At 43.5% G+C, this 17,493-nt stretch overlaps 5 protein-coding genes across 5 annotated transcripts; 4 read left to right on the forward strand and 1 right to left on the reverse strand.

Annotated features, from left to right (window-relative positions):
* Positions 1 to 601: 601 nt before the first annotated feature.
* Positions 602 to 6,403, reverse strand: RB195_005860 (uncharacterized protein; the record flags this gene model as incomplete). The annotated part of the gene is made up of 15 exons (XM_064178641.1): positions 602 to 664; positions 995 to 1,138; positions 1,196 to 1,427; positions 1,495 to 1,620; positions 3,155 to 3,257; positions 3,388 to 3,489; positions 3,640 to 3,721; positions 3,862 to 3,975; positions 4,038 to 4,115; positions 4,346 to 4,405; positions 4,506 to 4,679; positions 4,802 to 4,931; positions 4,996 to 5,147; positions 5,549 to 5,632; positions 6,362 to 6,403. The coding sequence occupies 15 exons, from the start codon at positions 6,401 to 6,403 to the stop codon at positions 602 to 604; spliced, it is 1,686 nt and encodes a 561-aa protein (XP_064035667.1).
* A 290-nt stretch (positions 6,404 to 6,693) lies between these two features.
* On the forward strand, positions 6,694 to 9,691 carry RB195_005861 (uncharacterized protein; the record flags this gene model as incomplete). Its single annotated transcript, XM_013440491.2, has 10 exons — positions 6,694 to 6,849; positions 7,213 to 7,357; positions 7,446 to 7,579; positions 7,663 to 7,818; positions 7,910 to 7,990; positions 8,240 to 8,434; positions 8,987 to 9,117; positions 9,212 to 9,272; positions 9,340 to 9,459; positions 9,620 to 9,691. The coding sequence occupies 10 exons, from the start codon at positions 6,694 to 6,696 to the stop codon at positions 9,689 to 9,691; spliced, it is 1,251 nt and encodes a 416-aa protein (XP_013295945.1).
* A 245-nt stretch (positions 9,692 to 9,936) lies between these two features.
* Positions 9,937 to 11,038, forward strand: RB195_005862 (uncharacterized protein; the record flags this gene model as incomplete). Its single annotated transcript, XM_064178642.1, has 2 exons — positions 9,937 to 9,951; positions 10,808 to 11,038. 2 exons carry the CDS (start codon positions 9,937 to 9,939, stop codon positions 11,036 to 11,038), a joined length of 246 nt encoding a protein of 81 aa, XP_064035668.1.
* A 1,096-nt stretch (positions 11,039 to 12,134) lies between these two features.
* RB195_005863 (uncharacterized protein) lies at positions 12,135 to 12,641 on the forward strand (the record flags this gene model as incomplete). The annotated part of the gene is made up of 1 exon (XM_064178643.1): positions 12,135 to 12,641. The coding sequence occupies one exon, from the start codon at positions 12,135 to 12,137 to the stop codon at positions 12,639 to 12,641; it is 507 nt and encodes a 168-aa protein (XP_064035669.1).
* A 2,695-nt stretch (positions 12,642 to 15,336) lies between these two features.
* Positions 15,337 to 16,152, forward strand: RB195_005864 (uncharacterized protein; the record flags this gene model as incomplete). Its single annotated transcript, XM_064178646.1, has 2 exons — positions 15,337 to 15,384; positions 15,466 to 16,152. The coding sequence occupies 2 exons, from the start codon at positions 15,337 to 15,339 to the stop codon at positions 16,150 to 16,152; spliced, it is 735 nt and encodes a 244-aa protein (XP_064035670.1).
* Between the last annotated feature and the right edge of the window lie 1,341 nt (positions 16,153 to 17,493).

Below are 17,493 nucleotides of genomic sequence, written 5' to 3' on the forward strand. Positions count from 1 at the left end.
GGTACCAGATTTGTCTGGAATTATAAAAAAAAGGCTGGCTTGACGCATCGGCTAGCCCAGGCAAAACAGTGTGTAGGCCAACACGCGTTCCAAAACCTCAACGATCAAGAACTGCAGTAAAACGCGTTGGCGCATCCCAAGTGGATTGTTACGCCACTGACTTTATCCGTTATCCTTTTAGGCTCTTTTCTATGTTTCCTTTATTTTTTGTAGAAGTTTTTTTAAAATGAATTCATGTAGGTAATCTCTGAAAACGTTCAAGTCTATATTTAATTTATTCATGAGTAAATTAATTCGATCGTAACAAAGCTCAACAATGTTGGCGAAGATGATTTAAAATAATCTTTGAACAGTATTCAACAAACAACCTCAAAGCACGATACATTATTACTTTACCACGTATATTTCACGCTAGCGTAGTATAAGTGTCCTATTTCAGGTACAAAAACCTGAACGAGCGACAAAGAATCAACAAAATTACTGGTTTTGATTATTCTCATTGATAAACTTTAGGCCGAATCTACGATGAGTAGAAGGGAAAGAGAGAATGAAATAATGGAGACCTGATGTGATGTCGTGATAATAGCAAATCGTACATGATTTATACTCGTTTTCTTAACTTGAGCATAGCACCTTCGAGCACATGCTGAGCTCTGCTGACCAACTGAAAGCATAAGAATTTGCAAACAGAAAAACGATAACTGACTATATTTGGGCTGATATCTGTTTTAAGATAGTGTTAATTAGTATTTCATTGGATAAAAAGGGAGAAGTGACCTATTAACGCTACTTAATGTTCATGCAATATGTAGCAGACTCCCAACAACCAAGGAAACGGCAACTAGAAAACAGGTAACTTAAAAGCAGACACTTCTCTGATGTCGTTAGGAAATATCAGGGAACAGTATGTTGCCAAGCTGCTAGCCTTTAATTTGATAAACAACATATCTTTCTTGCAGCAAACCTATCCAAACTTTACTAAAATGCAACTCACGTGATAGAATGCAGCTAAGTACGCGAAGACGCCGCCGGCAATGACGAGATCAAACACTGCCGGTTTCACCCGTTCAGCCATCAGCCGATCTGATATTCCAGGCCAGATTTGAACTTCGTGCATAGAAACAGGTGACACAGTAACCTGCCAACAACCAAAAATTAAGACTTTTCTCCGAGGCTTGAAATGGAAAATCTTTACTTTTGCGTGGTTCCCTACAGCAACGGCCAGATTCGCTGCACACGCCATGGTAGCCGCTTCATCTGCGACTGGTCGTGGACGACCTGCGAACAGCCGAATCGCATGCGCTAGACGTTGCCGATCGACTGCATCGCGCGATAGCACCGACGTGTCAGCAGATATCCGCGGATCTGCGGAGTATCCGCCTTCAGGGAGCGAAAGCATATGGCCAAGCACAGCTTCGGCGATAGTCCTAAAGCAGGTTTGAGCTCTCACTTCAGTTTAGTTCAAAATTAGATTTAGCGGAAAACATCACTCGCCGTATGTTCTGTTCGAGAACTTCCAAACTCAGCTGACTTGGAGTATCGAGCATAGACTTTCTAATAGGATCGTCATGTGTCGACAGTCGAGAAAGGGTGACTGCAGGAAGACGTTTGATATTGAATCTTAATAAGAAAAATGACAGACAAAAAAAATGACAGTAAAAGACTGCATTTTCACAGAAAAAAGGTCTCATTTTTAAAGTTAGCCTGTGATGACCCCCTTCCACTCAAGATTTGCAATGTAACACGAAGCGTCAAAACCTTAGAAACGTAAAGGCAGCATACCACGAAGCTGAAGTGGTACGGATTTCAGGTGGAGTATTCGTATACGGCATAGTAGATTATGGAGAGGCGGAGATTCCGTCAATTTCTTCCTAATTGCCGTGAAAAACGGCCCGGAAGATGAGGCACGTGCACAAGGCTGGCGCGCTCCAATTGGATTCCTTGCAGAAATCGTCCGGGCCGTTTTTTACGGCAATTAGGAAGAGATGGACGGAATCATCCCCCTCTCCATAATCTACTATCCCGTATATGAATACTCCACCTAAAATCCGTACCACCCCAGGTTCGTGGGGTGATGCCTTTAAACGCCAAACGACTTCGTATGATAAGAAGTGAAAATTAGCACATGAATAGAGAAATGTTTGCAATAAGTTTAATTAGAGAGAAAAGAATGAATGACCATTCCATTACCTTGATTAACTTGACTCTCGTTGTTCTTCGAACTGATCGAGCGGGCGCCAGTAATTTTTCTACTTGTCCCTATCGGGTGCCAGAGTCACGTGGGAGAGAACTTCAAATCCCGTCTCTCACTCGTATTAGGCGGGATACTACATCACTACATCTTCGACACTTATGAGCTCCCCAAGCCGCTCGTTTCCTCCTGCTCAGCTCGGGAGTCAATTCGTTCATTGTGTTGATTTCCCGACCTAGATATAGACAGCTGGAGCATTCGGATATGCTCGTTCCGTTGAGCGTGAATGAGGCATCAGAAATCCATCCGTTACGCATAAACATCGTAACAAACAACATAGCATATATATATATATATATGTATATATATATATATATATATGTATATATATATGTATATATATAGTCTTGTTCAAGCTCAGCCGGAGACCGATCTTCTTCTTCTTCTCTTTCTTAACCGTCTCATCAAATTCAGCCAGATGTTATCAAAACCATTTCATCAGCAGGGCGCAGATGGTGTGGCTGCCGACCATCAACCTTCACCCCCATATCATCCCATTCCAACTTTCGCATTGCGTTCTCGAGAGTGGCCGAAAATATTTTAGGTGAAATTGCGTCGCCCTGTCAGACCCGTCTCTTTATGTCGATGATGATATTCTTGTAGAATAGCTAAATTCCGGTCATGAAATTACTGTACAACTCTCGAATCTATCTTTATGTACTGAGTAAGGACACCTTAGTTGTCCAAGGCCTCCATGACCGCTTCCGTCGAAACTGAGTCGAAGGCCTTATTCAAGTCGATGAAGGTGGAACAGCAAGGGATGTTGTACTCCCGGATATCTCGATGAGTTTTGAAACACTGTGTATTTGGTCAACGGCGCTGAGCATTCCATTAGAACGATCAAATTTAAATCTTTTTATTTCAGATGTTTAAATTTTTATTTATATGAAAACAAAAACTCACTTCTCATGCTCCCATGCAGACGGCTGATTCATGCTAATTTTTTTCGTTACTAATTCCACACTTTGGTTTGGTGCTGCCAATCGAAGTCGACGAAGAAGTCGATCTAAAGATGGACTTAAAAACACATTCGATGTAAAAAGCTACTTTGTCAGCAACCAAATTAAATGCTGTTCATATCCAAGGTCTTTGAGATCTCATTAAATTGAACAGCACCGCTAGGCTCTCCTACAAACCTGCAGCAGATCCATCAGCGGGCTGCTTAGATGCATGCATTCGAAGCGGTCCAGCGCCGCCCACAGCCTCAACACAAATCGCTAGCTCAAGGCGGTGGTCATCTAGAAGACCACTTCAATTAGCAAATCCAGTCACTTCATCAATGGCTCCTTTAGTGCCTGTATTTCAAATAATACACAGCTCATCTTGCACGAATATAAACTGTTTTTTGAGATACACAGTGCAAATTATTCGGAAGAATTCAATCTTACCCGAACTGTCGCTTTGAAAATCTTCTACAAACTGCCTGGCTCCTTGATAATTATATTTCCCCGCTGCAGTCCATACGAATACCTGGAAGAAAGAAGGAAGAAGATTAGCACACAAAATTGTGATTTCGATGTAAATACGATGGAATCAACAAAGTTACACTGCCCAATATCAAGTACTGCCAACTGCTAACCATGAGAATATAAATAGACACTTGCACAGACCAGGTTAAAAGGTGGCCTTGTTGTAGGTTTCTCGTATAGCTTTCTGAAGATTGCTAACAGCTCCAGTAGCACTACTACTCCACTACCATTCGAGTCTGCACCTACAGCAGCACCCTGAAAAATAGTAGATTTCAGAGAACTAGTACTAAAAAGGACAATATATTCGAAGTACTTACAGGAAAAGTTGCGTGTGAGTCATAGTGAGCAACAAAAGCTATAGTCGGAGCAGAACGGTCGATGCTGCTCAGGCGGCCCTAAGAATGGTGAATTCAAAATATTCTATCAAATTTGAATAGAGTTAGAGCGAAAAATGAAACTCCTTACAAAATGAACAAAAACAAAATATTTCGTAAGATTCTTGTTTGAAGAAGTGCAAATATCAAGATAAAGGATACTGGTGTAGAAACCAATCTTCCAGCCTTACGGGAAGAAAAAAAAAACGCAAAAATTAGGTTATGACAAGGGTAGGTACGTCCGAACTCACAATAATATTATTTGGCTTATATGTGAGGGCATTCGATGAATGTGAACCAGTTGAGGTGAACTAAATAGTAGAAAGCAATGAATTAGGAAACACTGAAAGTTGGAATGAAAAATTGCGCGGAATTCAACCCCAAACCAGCTAATTTCAACAGAAAACAGACCTGGAATGTGTTAGCAGCAACTGAATTGATGAGCTGTTGAGTTGCCGACTTTGTAACTCCAGATGATGACTGGACGTCGCTGAGGATAGCACTAGCCTCGGGTGATGAATAGATGACGTAGACAGCTAGCTCTGTGCGGGCTGCGGCTAGTCTGCGTTCCAGTTCCGAGAACAACTAGATATTTTAAGATTAAAAAAGTGAAAGAGTAATAAGGAAACAGGAAGACCCGATAAGCAGTATTTACGACAGGAAAAACAGATTATAAGAATTGGTAACGCAGTACAAATAGCACAAACCGTCTTGTCAGCTGGCGACAAAGCATCTAGATCAGATGGTATAATAATCAGCAACGCTCCAACACTATTGACTAACAAATCGTCCAAGTTAGTATGACCAGTCAACTCACGCCAAGATGTAACCACACATCTTTATAGAAAAAGACAATGAAAGAAATTGAGGAAGAGAATGTGAAAAGTTTCTTTTTTTTTACCTTCTAAGCGCCTTAGAATTCAATGACACCGCTTCGTACTGAACTCGAAATGTCTTGCTGCCAATAATATTTCCATTTAATTCGTACTGTTGCAGACGAAATGCTTGGAATTCGAGTTCCACTTTATCACCGAGCTGCTGGCTTCCATTTACCTGAAGACAAGTCATAAAGTGGTAGCGGTTTGCCACAGTATACGCTGGATTATTAGTTCAAACATTCAATGTCAATCAAGGTCGGATAGATTCCCAATATGTTCCGCCACAGTAAAGAAAAGCCCACACAAAGAAAGAAGAGACAGAGCGGATTCCAAACTCTCTATTTGACAAGTTCGGGCTACTTTCAGTACGGCGCAGTGAGTCTGAGTGAACTTGATGTTTCGTTGACAGTGTTAACACACATTAAAATCACAATGATAAAAAACTACTTTTCGTAAGATTGCGCAAGATTCTAGGAACTACATGAGGTGGATAAAGCTCCTTGGAAATCCCAATGAAGCTGACTAACTTAGCCAAATGACATCATAAGTACGAAAGTACTAAAGTCATGAACTCACCACACAAAATGTCAGCAATACTGAAATGTACGCTATGAAAAAAGGATTGCGAATAGCTTCTAGTAGCTCTTCCATAATTATTACCTGAAAAAGAAAAGAGTATTGTTAATCAAATGGATGACTGAGGAAGGACAACGCTCCCAGACGAAGCAAATTAAAAATGGCGAAAATCTCATTGAAACCAGGGACTTTCCATCGAAAATGTGATTTTTCCATAGAATTCCTTCTCGCGATCTTTTGTACTGGCTCGCTGCCAATTTTATCGCTACTGGACCTATCTCCGGAGAAGGAGGGCGGCAAATCGAACGTTGTTCGAAATTCTGCCGCACTTTGCTGTGTAGGCGTTGCGGAGAGCGCTGTCCTCAGCCAGTTGATTCTGCATTGATGATTGGCTTAGTAGGTCTTGCTTGTTTCTAATTTCCTCTAGCATTTCATGGACTGAGGTGGTTGTTGTCGCTGAATTTAGCACAGTCAATGGTGTGGATGTGTCTCCTGGGCATTCCAGGGTTTTACAGACGAATTTGAAGTTTCGTTCTTCTACGCTTCATTCCTTCGAAAAGAGTGGAATACGTGGGGAATCCCACATTTGCAGTGGAGGGCATTGACAGCGTCGGAACAAGTTGCGCATATGGTCAGAAGTTGCTGCTGTACTAATTTTGCCACATGTTCTCAGTGTTAGTTCATGTATGTGGTGGGTCAAAACAACATGAAGCATGGACAGTTGTGTAAGTGGATGCGCAACCAGCAACGCGGTGGAGATGACGGTTGGAATCGATTTGGGACCATGGGTCCTCACTCGATCCTAGAGCCTACGTTCCGCTGCTCCACTTCGAGTCGCTTGCGCAACTCTGCCATTCTTCTAATCTAATTCTAATTAATTTTTGCAGGTACATGGGAATGAGATGTGGATAACATTCCTTGAGAAATGTTTCATTCTTTCCTCTGAAGAGCTTTCTGGTCAAATTTCTTCTTCATGACTGTTCTTTGAACATATTTTCTCTAGATTCTCTTGCTTCTAGATTTCACTTCTAAGCTCTTCGTTTAAACGAACACCGCATTCCATTGCAGTTTTCCTAAACATACGTTGTTGTGTCTTGAGGAAACCTTTTCCAAAAAAAAAGTGTTTTTATGATTGCTGTTCAGCCATGGTGGAAGGCAGTGACGGCAGTATGGAAGAGAAGGTTATAAATGAGGAATATAAGATCTGGAAGAAAAATACGCCTTTCCTGTATGACATGGTAATGACGCATGCCCTGGAGTGGCCTAGTCTTACTGTACAATGGTTGCCAGACATACAGAAGGTGAGATTCTACTTAGCCGCCTAAAATAGCAATCTGTAAGCGATGCAAAGAAACTGGGAGAAAACTGGCATATTTGAAGTTTGGCATTTCTATCTACAGGAAGAAAAATAGAATTTTCCTCGTATTTCTACATGTAATGTAACAAATTGCGTCTTTTTTCATTCTTTAAAAAACCTTTTGTTTGTCAAAAAACAAGTGTTTTTGCCTTCCTTCCTTTCCTTTCCTTAGTTCATATGAATGGTGGATGGAGGATGAAGTCACTCATCTCTGCTAACGTCTGACATTTGGCATAACCCGTCATGACTCCTGACTGGTTCTACGGATGCACATAAGCTGCTTTGAGTCGAAGTAAAGTTACTTCAGGCCGAGAATGGCGACTACACCACACAACGTCTTATTCTGGGAACGCATACATCAGATGAACAGAATCATCTGTTAATTAGCAAGATACAGTTGCCAACCGATGACGCTCAGTTTGATGCTTCACGATATGATACGGAAAAGGGTGGTCAGTGAGTTGGACACAAAGCGCTTGCTTTCATGCATATTATTTGTATAACTCTGTAACTATAAAAGTTTCACCATTTTAATTGCAGAGTTCGGTGGTTTTGGAGCTATTACCGGAAAAGTGGAGACTGAAATTAAAATTAACCATGATGGAGAAGTTAACCGAGCTCGTTATATGCCTCAGAACCCTGTGATCATTGCAACGAAGTCACCCAGTGCTGAGGTATCCTGATATCTTGATTGATTTACTTTAGTGTTTTTTTTTTATGTTTCTGTGCTGGGATCTCATAACAGCGGTATTTTTAGGTCTTTGTATTCGACTACACTAAGCATTCCTCTGTACCTAAGGACAATCAGTGCAAACCTCAACTACGTCTTCGAGGTCACACGAAGGAGGGTTACGGTCTTTCGTGGAACCCAAACAAACAGGGTCACATCTTATCGGCTTCTGACGACATGACGGTTAGTTTCTGTTCAGTTTACTTGTAAGTAAACACGAACATTTATATGAATAATCTTCGGCTTTTTTCCTCATTTTGTTGTCTTCTTCCAGGTCTGCTTATGGGATGTGCAGGCGAATGAGATTAGCGCCGGATATTTGGATGCAAAAACCATTTTCAAAGGCCACTCTGCTGTAAGTTAAATGAAGTTAAATTTGCTCCATTACTCTGAATGATGCAGTGAAGCTGGTGCTCAAGTGTACCACCTGCTACTTTTATAGCTGGTACTTAATCTATGTTAAGTGGGAGATATTGACACAGAATCCATGAACAGCCTGATTTTCTCCAGGTGTAGTTCAAAACTATTCGAAAAGCCCTCTGCATTTCCTGAACTTGTGGTTCAACATTTGCTAGTCCTTCCATTGAAACAAATCTATTTCCAGGTCGTTGAAGATGTTGCTTGGCACGTGCTCCACGAAGCTGTTTTTGGATCTGTCGGCGATGACCACAAGCTTATGATTTGGGACATTCGAGGAAGCCAACCAGCGCATACCGTCGATGCACATTCTGCTGAAGTTAACTGCCTGTCATTTAATCCTTACTCTGAATTCATCTTGGCTACTGGTAGTGCTGATAAGGTGTGTATTACTTTTTTCTCCACAAACTCCGGTCCTTTTGTTTTACAATGAGAAGAAAGGAAGAAACGTGGCTAAGCAAGAACAACTGTATTGCGAAAGTGTCTTTGGAGGCTACGGTGTGGTATGGAAGCCCCAGCGAAAACGTAGAGTTCGAGTTGTAGATCACAGAAATTAGAGTGAGTCCGCTCGCCTTTCTCTATTGGTTCCAAAAAGGCCTTGAAGACGACGTTCTTTCCTACGAAACCAGTTCCAACGCGCCGCGTCCAATAGCGAGCGATCGGAGATTGATGAGGACTCCTCATCAGCCTACTCGAAGACCTTTTCACTTCAAGTAAAACTAATGAGTATGATGCTGAGGAGACCGGAGCGTGTGCAAGGGTGCGTCTTCTAACATACCTCTAGGAACTAACTTCTCATGCCGTTTTGAGACGGATAGGAAAAAATGAACGCGGTTACGCTCGCTTCCGTAATCTAGCAGTCGAACTATACGATTTTCATGGAGTTTTCGCGTAACGTCAACTTCGTTTCTGCCTATAAATCGTCGTCGTTTAGACCGTTGCGCTGTGGGACCTGCGAAACATGAAACTCAAATTGCATTCGTTCGAGTCACACAAGGACGAGATCTTCCAAGTCCAGTGGAGTCCACATAATGAGACTATTTTGGCCAGCAGTGGAACTGATAGGTGTGTTGATTTGTTTGTGGTTTAATAGTATGCAGGCATTGCTCCATGAGAAATAGAAAACAATAGAATAGTGGGTTTTTATTTGACACTTTAGGAGACTTCATGTTTGGGATCTCTCGAAGATCGGTGAGGAACAAACTCCTGAAGATGCGGAGGTGACTTACTCATGCCTTTTTCTGGCGTATTATGTCCTTTGGGTTATATTTCGTAAATTTGTTTCAGGATGGTCCTCCAGAGCTTCTCTTCATCCATGGTGGCCATACTGCGAAAATTAGTGACTTCTCGTGGAATCCCAATGAACCATGGGTTGTATGTAGTGTCTCCGAAGATAATATTATGCAGGTGTGCGATTTTTTTCCTTCTGTTGGATCATGTCCTAAAAAGTAGGCTACTGGCTTGATTTCTTTCGGCTTGTTAGGAAGTATTCTTCATTCCTCTATATTTTTGTTAATTTCGCATCGAAGTAAGGCTAAATTTGCGGCTAATTTGATCGCGATTGCAGGTGTGGCAAATGGCAGACAATATTTATAACGAAGGAGAGGAGGAAACACCTGCTGAGCAGTTGGAGCGATAATTTCTTCTCTTTAATCTATCATTTCTTTCTTCAGTTGTTTCTTTGATTTGATACACGCTCTCATGTTCTCAACATTGTTCCGGTTCAACTATCTATGAAAATAATGTAACAAAATTGCAATTTCTTGTAAGGGTTACAGATACAGTAGCAAGCATCTCATAACTTCTACAAATTTTAATCGTTAATAATATCTAACACGCACAAACATTGAAAATTCATTTGTGGGTAGCCTTCGCGACATAAACATGTTACTTCTTAATGTAGTTTTCACCTTTTTATCTACACTCAGGTTCAACAACCTTCTGTCATATTGTGCGGACGGATTTATTGGTTATCAGTTTATTGAGCGAAACAGTAACATCAGTTAGATAATGTAATATACACATCAAATCGAATACAGAAGTTGAGCTAGGTCAGTGTTGTCAGAAAACTTACCAGGTATATTCGCGCAAGAAGTTGTTTTAAGTGACATAAATGTTGCATCCGAAGCACGCCTTTGATAGTAAGGTTTCAACTTTTCTGGAATCGTGAGAAACCAAGCAAGTGATTAATGAAAATAGCTGAGTTTGCGTACTGTTAGGAGTAAATGGCAGTTGAGAAAGCGAAGTATTCGTGTGAACTTGGATTTTTGGCGTCATCAGGATATCCCCTTTGTAGTGAAGCTTTGAAATAATGGTTTCCCATCAATATACGAGTGAGAACCATTTTCGTATTCACGTGACATGATGAGCATTTATAGTTGTAGTAGGGTCAAAACGAGATGAAACACGATGTAGTTGCGTAAGCAGTGCGGTGGAGCACAGCGGTTAGGATCGAGTGAGGACCCTTGCTATCACCGATCATTGCTGCACTTTGCGGTGGTCCCACTTCGATTCCAACCGTTCTTTTCACCGCGCCGCTTACGCAACTGTCCGTGCTTCATATCCTTTTGACCCGACTACTCATGGGGTAAACTGGTGAACAGAGTAGGTCATCTACTTTTCCCGTACTTAATTGCTGCACTTTGTTCTATTCTTATATGTTATGTCTTACTCGTATAGTACTTCTCCGACTAGCATTTGATCTATAAATAGATCATGCTATCAAAGTTAGTTTAATATGAAGAAGAGTTATTAGGTAGGTGCTGTTTTAACGTCTACGACCAGCGAATTGCAAGAGTTGGCAGGATGTTTCATAGTTTTGAGAGGACTGGCTAACACGTCGATTCGGAGAACCGTCAAGATGGTCCCGGCGGATTCTCCGCGATTGTCACCGAGTCATTACGTGCCGAATGGACATGCCATGGGATACACGAACATATCTCGACGAAGCTACAATCGTCAATCGTTCCTGGAGAAGCCGTCTTAGATATTCTTCTGGCCACAGAGACGCAAAGAACTATACAATTATAAGGAAATATGTAAAGAAGAATGGTGTGAGTTGTCGGAATTAACGAATAAATTAAATAACAATGATTCTGTCGCGTCAGAGTGCGTCCCCCACTCCAACTACATTTTATCCATATTATTTTGTGTGGTGTTCTAATGAGAGGACGGGAGCGAGTTTTGTCTAGATATTACCTTCAGGAAGTCTTACCAAACGAACTCTTTTTTTGAAGAAGTCAGAGATACAGAAGGTCCTTCTATCTGGAAATAAATTGGTTACAAAAAAGCTCTTGACTTACAGGATAACGATAATCTTCATTCCCGTTACTTGGAAAAGCTATAGTGTTCCCTGTTTTCAACGAAAAACTTCGCTTACGTAATCTGAAGCTACCAGACGCATCTTTCTTTCGTATTTCACGGGGGGATTTCTCCTCTTCTGGTAGCTTACAAATTTGAAATCACCGCACATCACAACATTCCAGTGGAAGTGTCTGATTCCCCAAAATTGAACTAATCATGCTTCTGGATCCACGGATCTCCCTCATTAGCGGGATTACAGCCGGTTAGTCACGAGGATACGTGGCGAGTTCCCAGGTGGTGTGTGATAGGTGGTTAATCGCGAATCAAAAGCGACGTTGTACGAGACGCAGGTGGATTCACAGGATGGTTTCTGCTGTGCTAGGATAGGCTCATAGTACTATTGTATCCCGGACGTTGGTCCGGCCAAATGCCTGCAATCAAGTGACTTGAAGGTGCAAGGAGGCGGTTTGGAATCGCCGCCAACTAATAAGCTTCACTCGTGCACTCCAAGACAACGCAGCTTTCTCCCGAAAACTCATGGGACTAGAGGCTTGTAACCTGCCCTGATCCAAGCTAGGAAGAGCTGTGTTCTAAATTTGTATGCAAAACACAGTGATAGAAAAGAGTCTCCTGATTCCGGGGGAAAGCTCGGTACGGTAGCACCAGGAAAGACGGATCTGTGGGAGTCATGCAGGCTTCCGAAACGGAAAAGGACTAGAATTTCGAACTGCACTTATAACGCCCGGACGCTTGCATCGGATGCGGCCATTGAATATCTGATGATCCAGGCTAGGAAGATTAAGTACGACGTCATCGGACTGACCGAGACGAGACAACGCCATCCACTTAGCGCTGTGTATGACACTGGAGAGGAACTGTTCTTAGGAACATGCGACGGTAGAGTTGGTGGAGTTGACGTCCTCGTCAACACGAGTATGGCAAAGAGCATCGACTCTTTTGAACAACTTGCGACCCGAATCGGACGTCTGCGGATGAGAAGATGTGGCCCAACACCAGCTTTGACTATCTTCGTCGCTTGCGCTCCAACATCAAGCTACGAAGAAGAAGTCGAAGCTTTCTATATGGACCTGGAGAAGATCTACCGAGAAGACCATGCCTTTTACAAGTTCATAATTGGTGATTTCAACGCCAAAGTTGGCCCAAGAAGAACGCCTGAGAGACTTTACATCGCGACTCACGGCCTACGATGGAACGAACAGAAGGGGAATCTTCCCGAGTTTATCATGACGATTAGGACCATCATCCATGGAAACTCGCGATTCTAGAAGACCTCCTCCGCACACTGGACGTGGAAGTCACCCGATGGAGGGTACCATAGTGAAATTGACCACATCATCTTCGGTAAAGGTGTTGCCTGACGGATTTCGCCGTTATAGCAAAGTTTTATACGGGATTGGACCATCACCTTCTTCGAAGAAGATTTTCTTTCACACGGAGAGGAGAAAAAGCAGCGACGTTCACTAAGCGAACTCCCAGAACCATCATCGACTGGGAACTCTTCGATTCATTTGTCAGTTTTTACCGTCATGGACAACGAATATTAATGGCCTGTAGAACATCTTCACGAGTGTGCAAGGAAAGCGAAGAAGTTTCAAAACCACCAAAAGACGCCTGTTTCTCGAAACTCTTGAGTTGATAGGTCAGCGTGGAGCTGGACGAGCTGCAGGCAACCAAAACCTCACGTCCGAGTTCGCAAGGCTTTGCAGAGAGGAAGACCTCAAAAAGAGAAGAGCAGGAATGATGGTTGAAGCTGCAGATGTGGGAAAGAGCATTTGCTATGCCCGTAAAAACTTCTTCAATCGTAAAACAAAGATAACTGGTTTCAGGACCCCAGATGGAACAACTGCAGCATCGAGAAAGGGAATGGAGAAAGTTGTTCACGACTTTTACTCAGATCTCTCCGACAGCCACGTTCACTGTGCTTCCCCACCATCTGAGTGCACATGTCATTCCAGAGGTTCTTCCTTCCGAAGTCCGACATGCAATCATGTCGATGAAGAATCGTACTTCACCCGGTCCCGACAGAATTAAGCCTGAACATCTGAAGTACCCATCGCCAGTACTCACCGGCACACTGGGGAGGCTCTTCACTCGTTACCTGCAATGCTAGGTTTCTAAGCAATGGAAAACCAACAACACCGTGCTGTTAGTGTTAGGAAGGATGACCCGTAACACATCGGCAACTATCACCCAATCTGCCTACTGTCTGTCATCTACAAGCTCTTCACAAGAGTGATTCTGAACAAGATAGAAAGAACAATAATTGAAAGACAGCCCATCGCCAGTACTCACCGGCACGCGCCACGCCAGTGCTCATGGGAGCAGGCGGGGTTTCGAAAAGCGTTCAGTGCCATTGACCACATACACACCGTTTCAAAACTCATAGAAGTATCGTGAGAGTACAAGGCGCCCTGATATCCCACCTTCATGGGTTTGAAGAAACCCATGAAGGTTTCTTCAAACCCATGAAGGTGGGAGCCAAAGCCCAAAGCCTTCGATACAGTTGAGACCGAAGCGGTCATGGTGAGCAGCTTCACGACCAAAATTTCCCCATTCTACAATGACGTCGTAATCGACGTGAAGAGAGGGTTTCGTCTTTTGACACAATTTCACCCAAAATATTCAGTGCCACTCTCGAGAACGTGATGCGAGGGTTGGAGTGGGATAACATGGAAGTGAAAGTTGACGGCCGGCATCTACACCATCTTCGTTTCGCTGGTGGCGTTGTTCTAATAACATCAAGCATCAACCGGGCGGAACGGATGCTAGCCGAATTTGATGGAACCATGTAAAAAGATCGGTCTTCAACTGAGCCTAGATATATATATATATATATATATATGTGTATATATGTACGTGCATATACATGCATATATATATGTGTATATATATATATATATATATATCCTCCACAACGTTTTACGCCTCACAGTGGAGTGGAGGTGACTCTGGGCGTCCAACTGCGATGCACAGCGGAGGTTCGTACTCCGGCAGGGTTTCCCAAGCTGAGGAGTTCGACACATCCGACATTCCTATTTCTCAGAATAGGAAGCCTAGCTAAGAGTAAACCACTGCTAAGATTCCCTACCGTGTTGGCAAAATGTGGCTGCAAGGTGGCTCACTGATCCATATAGGTTGAGCGACGATCTGTGGTGAAAGCTAAGCTCGCCGTGGCAAAGGTGCTTAGTTTTGGAACAAGTCTTTTTGCCACTCCAGCGTATTCACTGCTCGAGTTCCCTGCACACTGGGCTCTGCCGTCTCAGATGTTGGGCAGTATACCGAGCGGCGAAAGACGATCAAATCTCAAGTTGCTCAGGACGTCTTTGATACTGTGCAAGGGACACACGCACGACTCGCCATGGAGACTGTCTCAGACTGTTTACATACAACGCGAGAACAGTGTCCACAGACGCTGATCTGCATGCCCTTCTCGGAACTGCAGAGCGTATCAAATTTCACCTAATTGCTCTGCAAACCAAGTGCAGAAGGAGCGACCTACAATTGATTAATGACGGCATACTCGTCATTCGTGGAGAGAAAGCTTCGTCGCGAAATGTAGGCGGTGTTGGTTTTGTTGTGCACCCATCTGTCGCCCATCTTATTGATTCTCACGAGATCCTGTAACCTCGTTTGGCCATTCTTCTCCTCAAAAATCCATAAGTATCATCAACTGCTACTCACCAACATCAGCAGCTGATGAATCCGAATTAGACGCTTTTTACGAGGAGCTGTAGGAAGTGTTCCGCAACGAGAAGTTCTTCGACAAATTCGTTGTCGGAGACTTCGACGCAAAACTAGGAAAGGCTTCAGAAGAAAAACACAGGATCGGAAGATTTGGACGAGGGGATTGGAATGAAAATGGCAGTCGTCTCTCCGGGCTGTTGTTCGCCGCTCGCCTCTTTCATGGGAACTCTTTTTTCATGAAGAAGGATCATCGCCTGTGGACATAGAAATCACCCAATGGGCGACTCGTGCAGAGATCGACCACATACTCATCAACCGGAGGTGGTATGTACTTGACGTCTCAGTAATACCATTCTTTTGTAGTGGTTCTGATCACCATCTCCTTCGTGCGAAAATACGACTTAGCCACACTATGGAAAAGAACATCTACTATCGGCAACGAAGAAGAAAAGAAGTTGTATATACGACAATTGCGTACTCGAGGACTCCTTGCCCCAAGGTGACTGGCACATCGAGGAGGACCCAAAAGTGGACTTTGAGATACTGCTCAGAGAATTACGAGCCTGTGCTGAGCGTGCCTCGAAGCCGCGCACGGCAAGCTTGGATCGAATTTCGGAGACCACCAAGGAATTGTTGGAAAGAAAAATGGCTTTGAGGCTTGATCCGAATGTATCGCAAATTGATCGGTTATTAGCCAGTACTAGCTGCAGAAAAGCGTTGCAGGGAGATCTTTTGAAATGCAGGCAGAAGAAGATTCTGGAAGCAGCACAAAGAAGAACGAGTCTAACGAAGTGCCGCAGGAATCTCCGCGAATATAATATTCCGCTAGCAGCCTTGCTGAGCGAAGACGGGACTCGCACGTCTTCTCGTCGTGAGATGGAAATCATTGCAGATAGGTTCTACTCGAACCTTTTCCCTTCATCAACTCCTGTATCAAGCCCGATCATCCCCACTGGTGAAGCTCCACCACAGATTCTCCATTCGGAAGTACGAGTCGCTATCAAGAGCATGAAACCTCGCACATGGAATCCTACCTTCGGAAAGAGGGATTCCAGACAAGTGGAAGACCTGGTGAACCGTTCTCGTCCATAAGAAATGTGACCGAGAGGACTTTCGGAACTACCGTCCGATATGCTTGCTGAGCGTGTTATACAAAATCTTCACCAAGATCATCCTCACGCTCATATCAAGGACGCTGGATGAAGTCCACCCTCAAGAACAAACTGGATTCCGTCAGGGGTTCAGCTGCTTGGACCGTGTCGAGGGTCATAGAAGTTTGCCAGGAATACCGCCTGCCCCTTGTTCTAACCATCATCGACTATGAGAAAGCCTTAGACAGCTTAGAAGCGAATGCAGTACTGTCAGAATGATATCATAATCGACGTGAAGAGGGGGGTTCGTCAGGGTGACACAAATTTCACCCAAAATATTCAGTGCCACTTTCGAAAACGCGTTGCAAAGATTGGAATGGGATGACATGCAAGTGAAAGTTGACGAGTTATTCACACCATCTTCGTTTCGCTTTCCCGAAATTGATGAAACGTGTAGAAAGATCGGTCTTCAGCTGAACCTAGACAAGACGATGTTTATGAGGAACGAGTATATCTGATTGCTCCAGTTATGTATGTCTAAGTCGGGAAATCATTATGATGAACGTCCTAACCTCCGGGCTGGCCAGAAGGAAACGAGCGGGTTGGGGAACATACAAGAGCATCAAAATGTAGTGAAGAGGGCCAGGAACATCCGGCTCCGTGCTCACCTATTCGTCGCCATCGTTCTTCCTGCTTAGACCTACGCTTCAGAAAGGCGTTTCGCAAGCAGGAGGAAGATGCGATCAGCGACATAGAACGCGGAATTGAAAGGCTGATGCTAGGATTAACCCGCTTTGGTGAAAAAAGGGATTCGAAGTTCACTTCTACCGATCGAAGATTAGAGAAGCCGCCGCGCTTGCCAAGGAAAGCAAAATAAGGTGGGCCGGACACGTGATGCGCTTCAACGACAATCGTTGGACCAGAGTCGTAAGCGACTGAATACCACGCGACATCAAACGCACCGCAGGAATACCGCCGACCCGATGGTGAAACCTCTTTACGAGGTCCTTCAAAGAAAAATTTCACGCTCTTTGAGTCCCTCGCGAGAAGAGATGCCACTAGGCAACATTTTCATCATTCCGCACAATCGGAAGAAATGGAAGTAATGCTAGTGCTCGCTCGAGCAAATCGATGAAAAACGGGGGCACAGATGATGCAGGTGATACAGTTCTGGATATATTGATATGCATGACCGGTCTTCAATTTCTATTGCTACATAATCGAATCGTTCCATGTCTAGAACGAAATTTTGAAATGGCTTCTAATTTCTCTTAGACTCGCACAATAGTTCTTTTCATTTTCACCTTGAAAAAAAGTTGATGCTATCTGGAGAGAGAAGAAC

Source organism: Necator americanus, chromosome I (genome assembly GCF_031761385.1).
Source record: "Necator americanus strain Aroian chromosome I, whole genome shotgun sequence".
NCBI classification, from domain to species: Eukaryota; Metazoa; Nematoda; class Chromadorea; order Rhabditida; family Ancylostomatidae; genus Necator; species Necator americanus.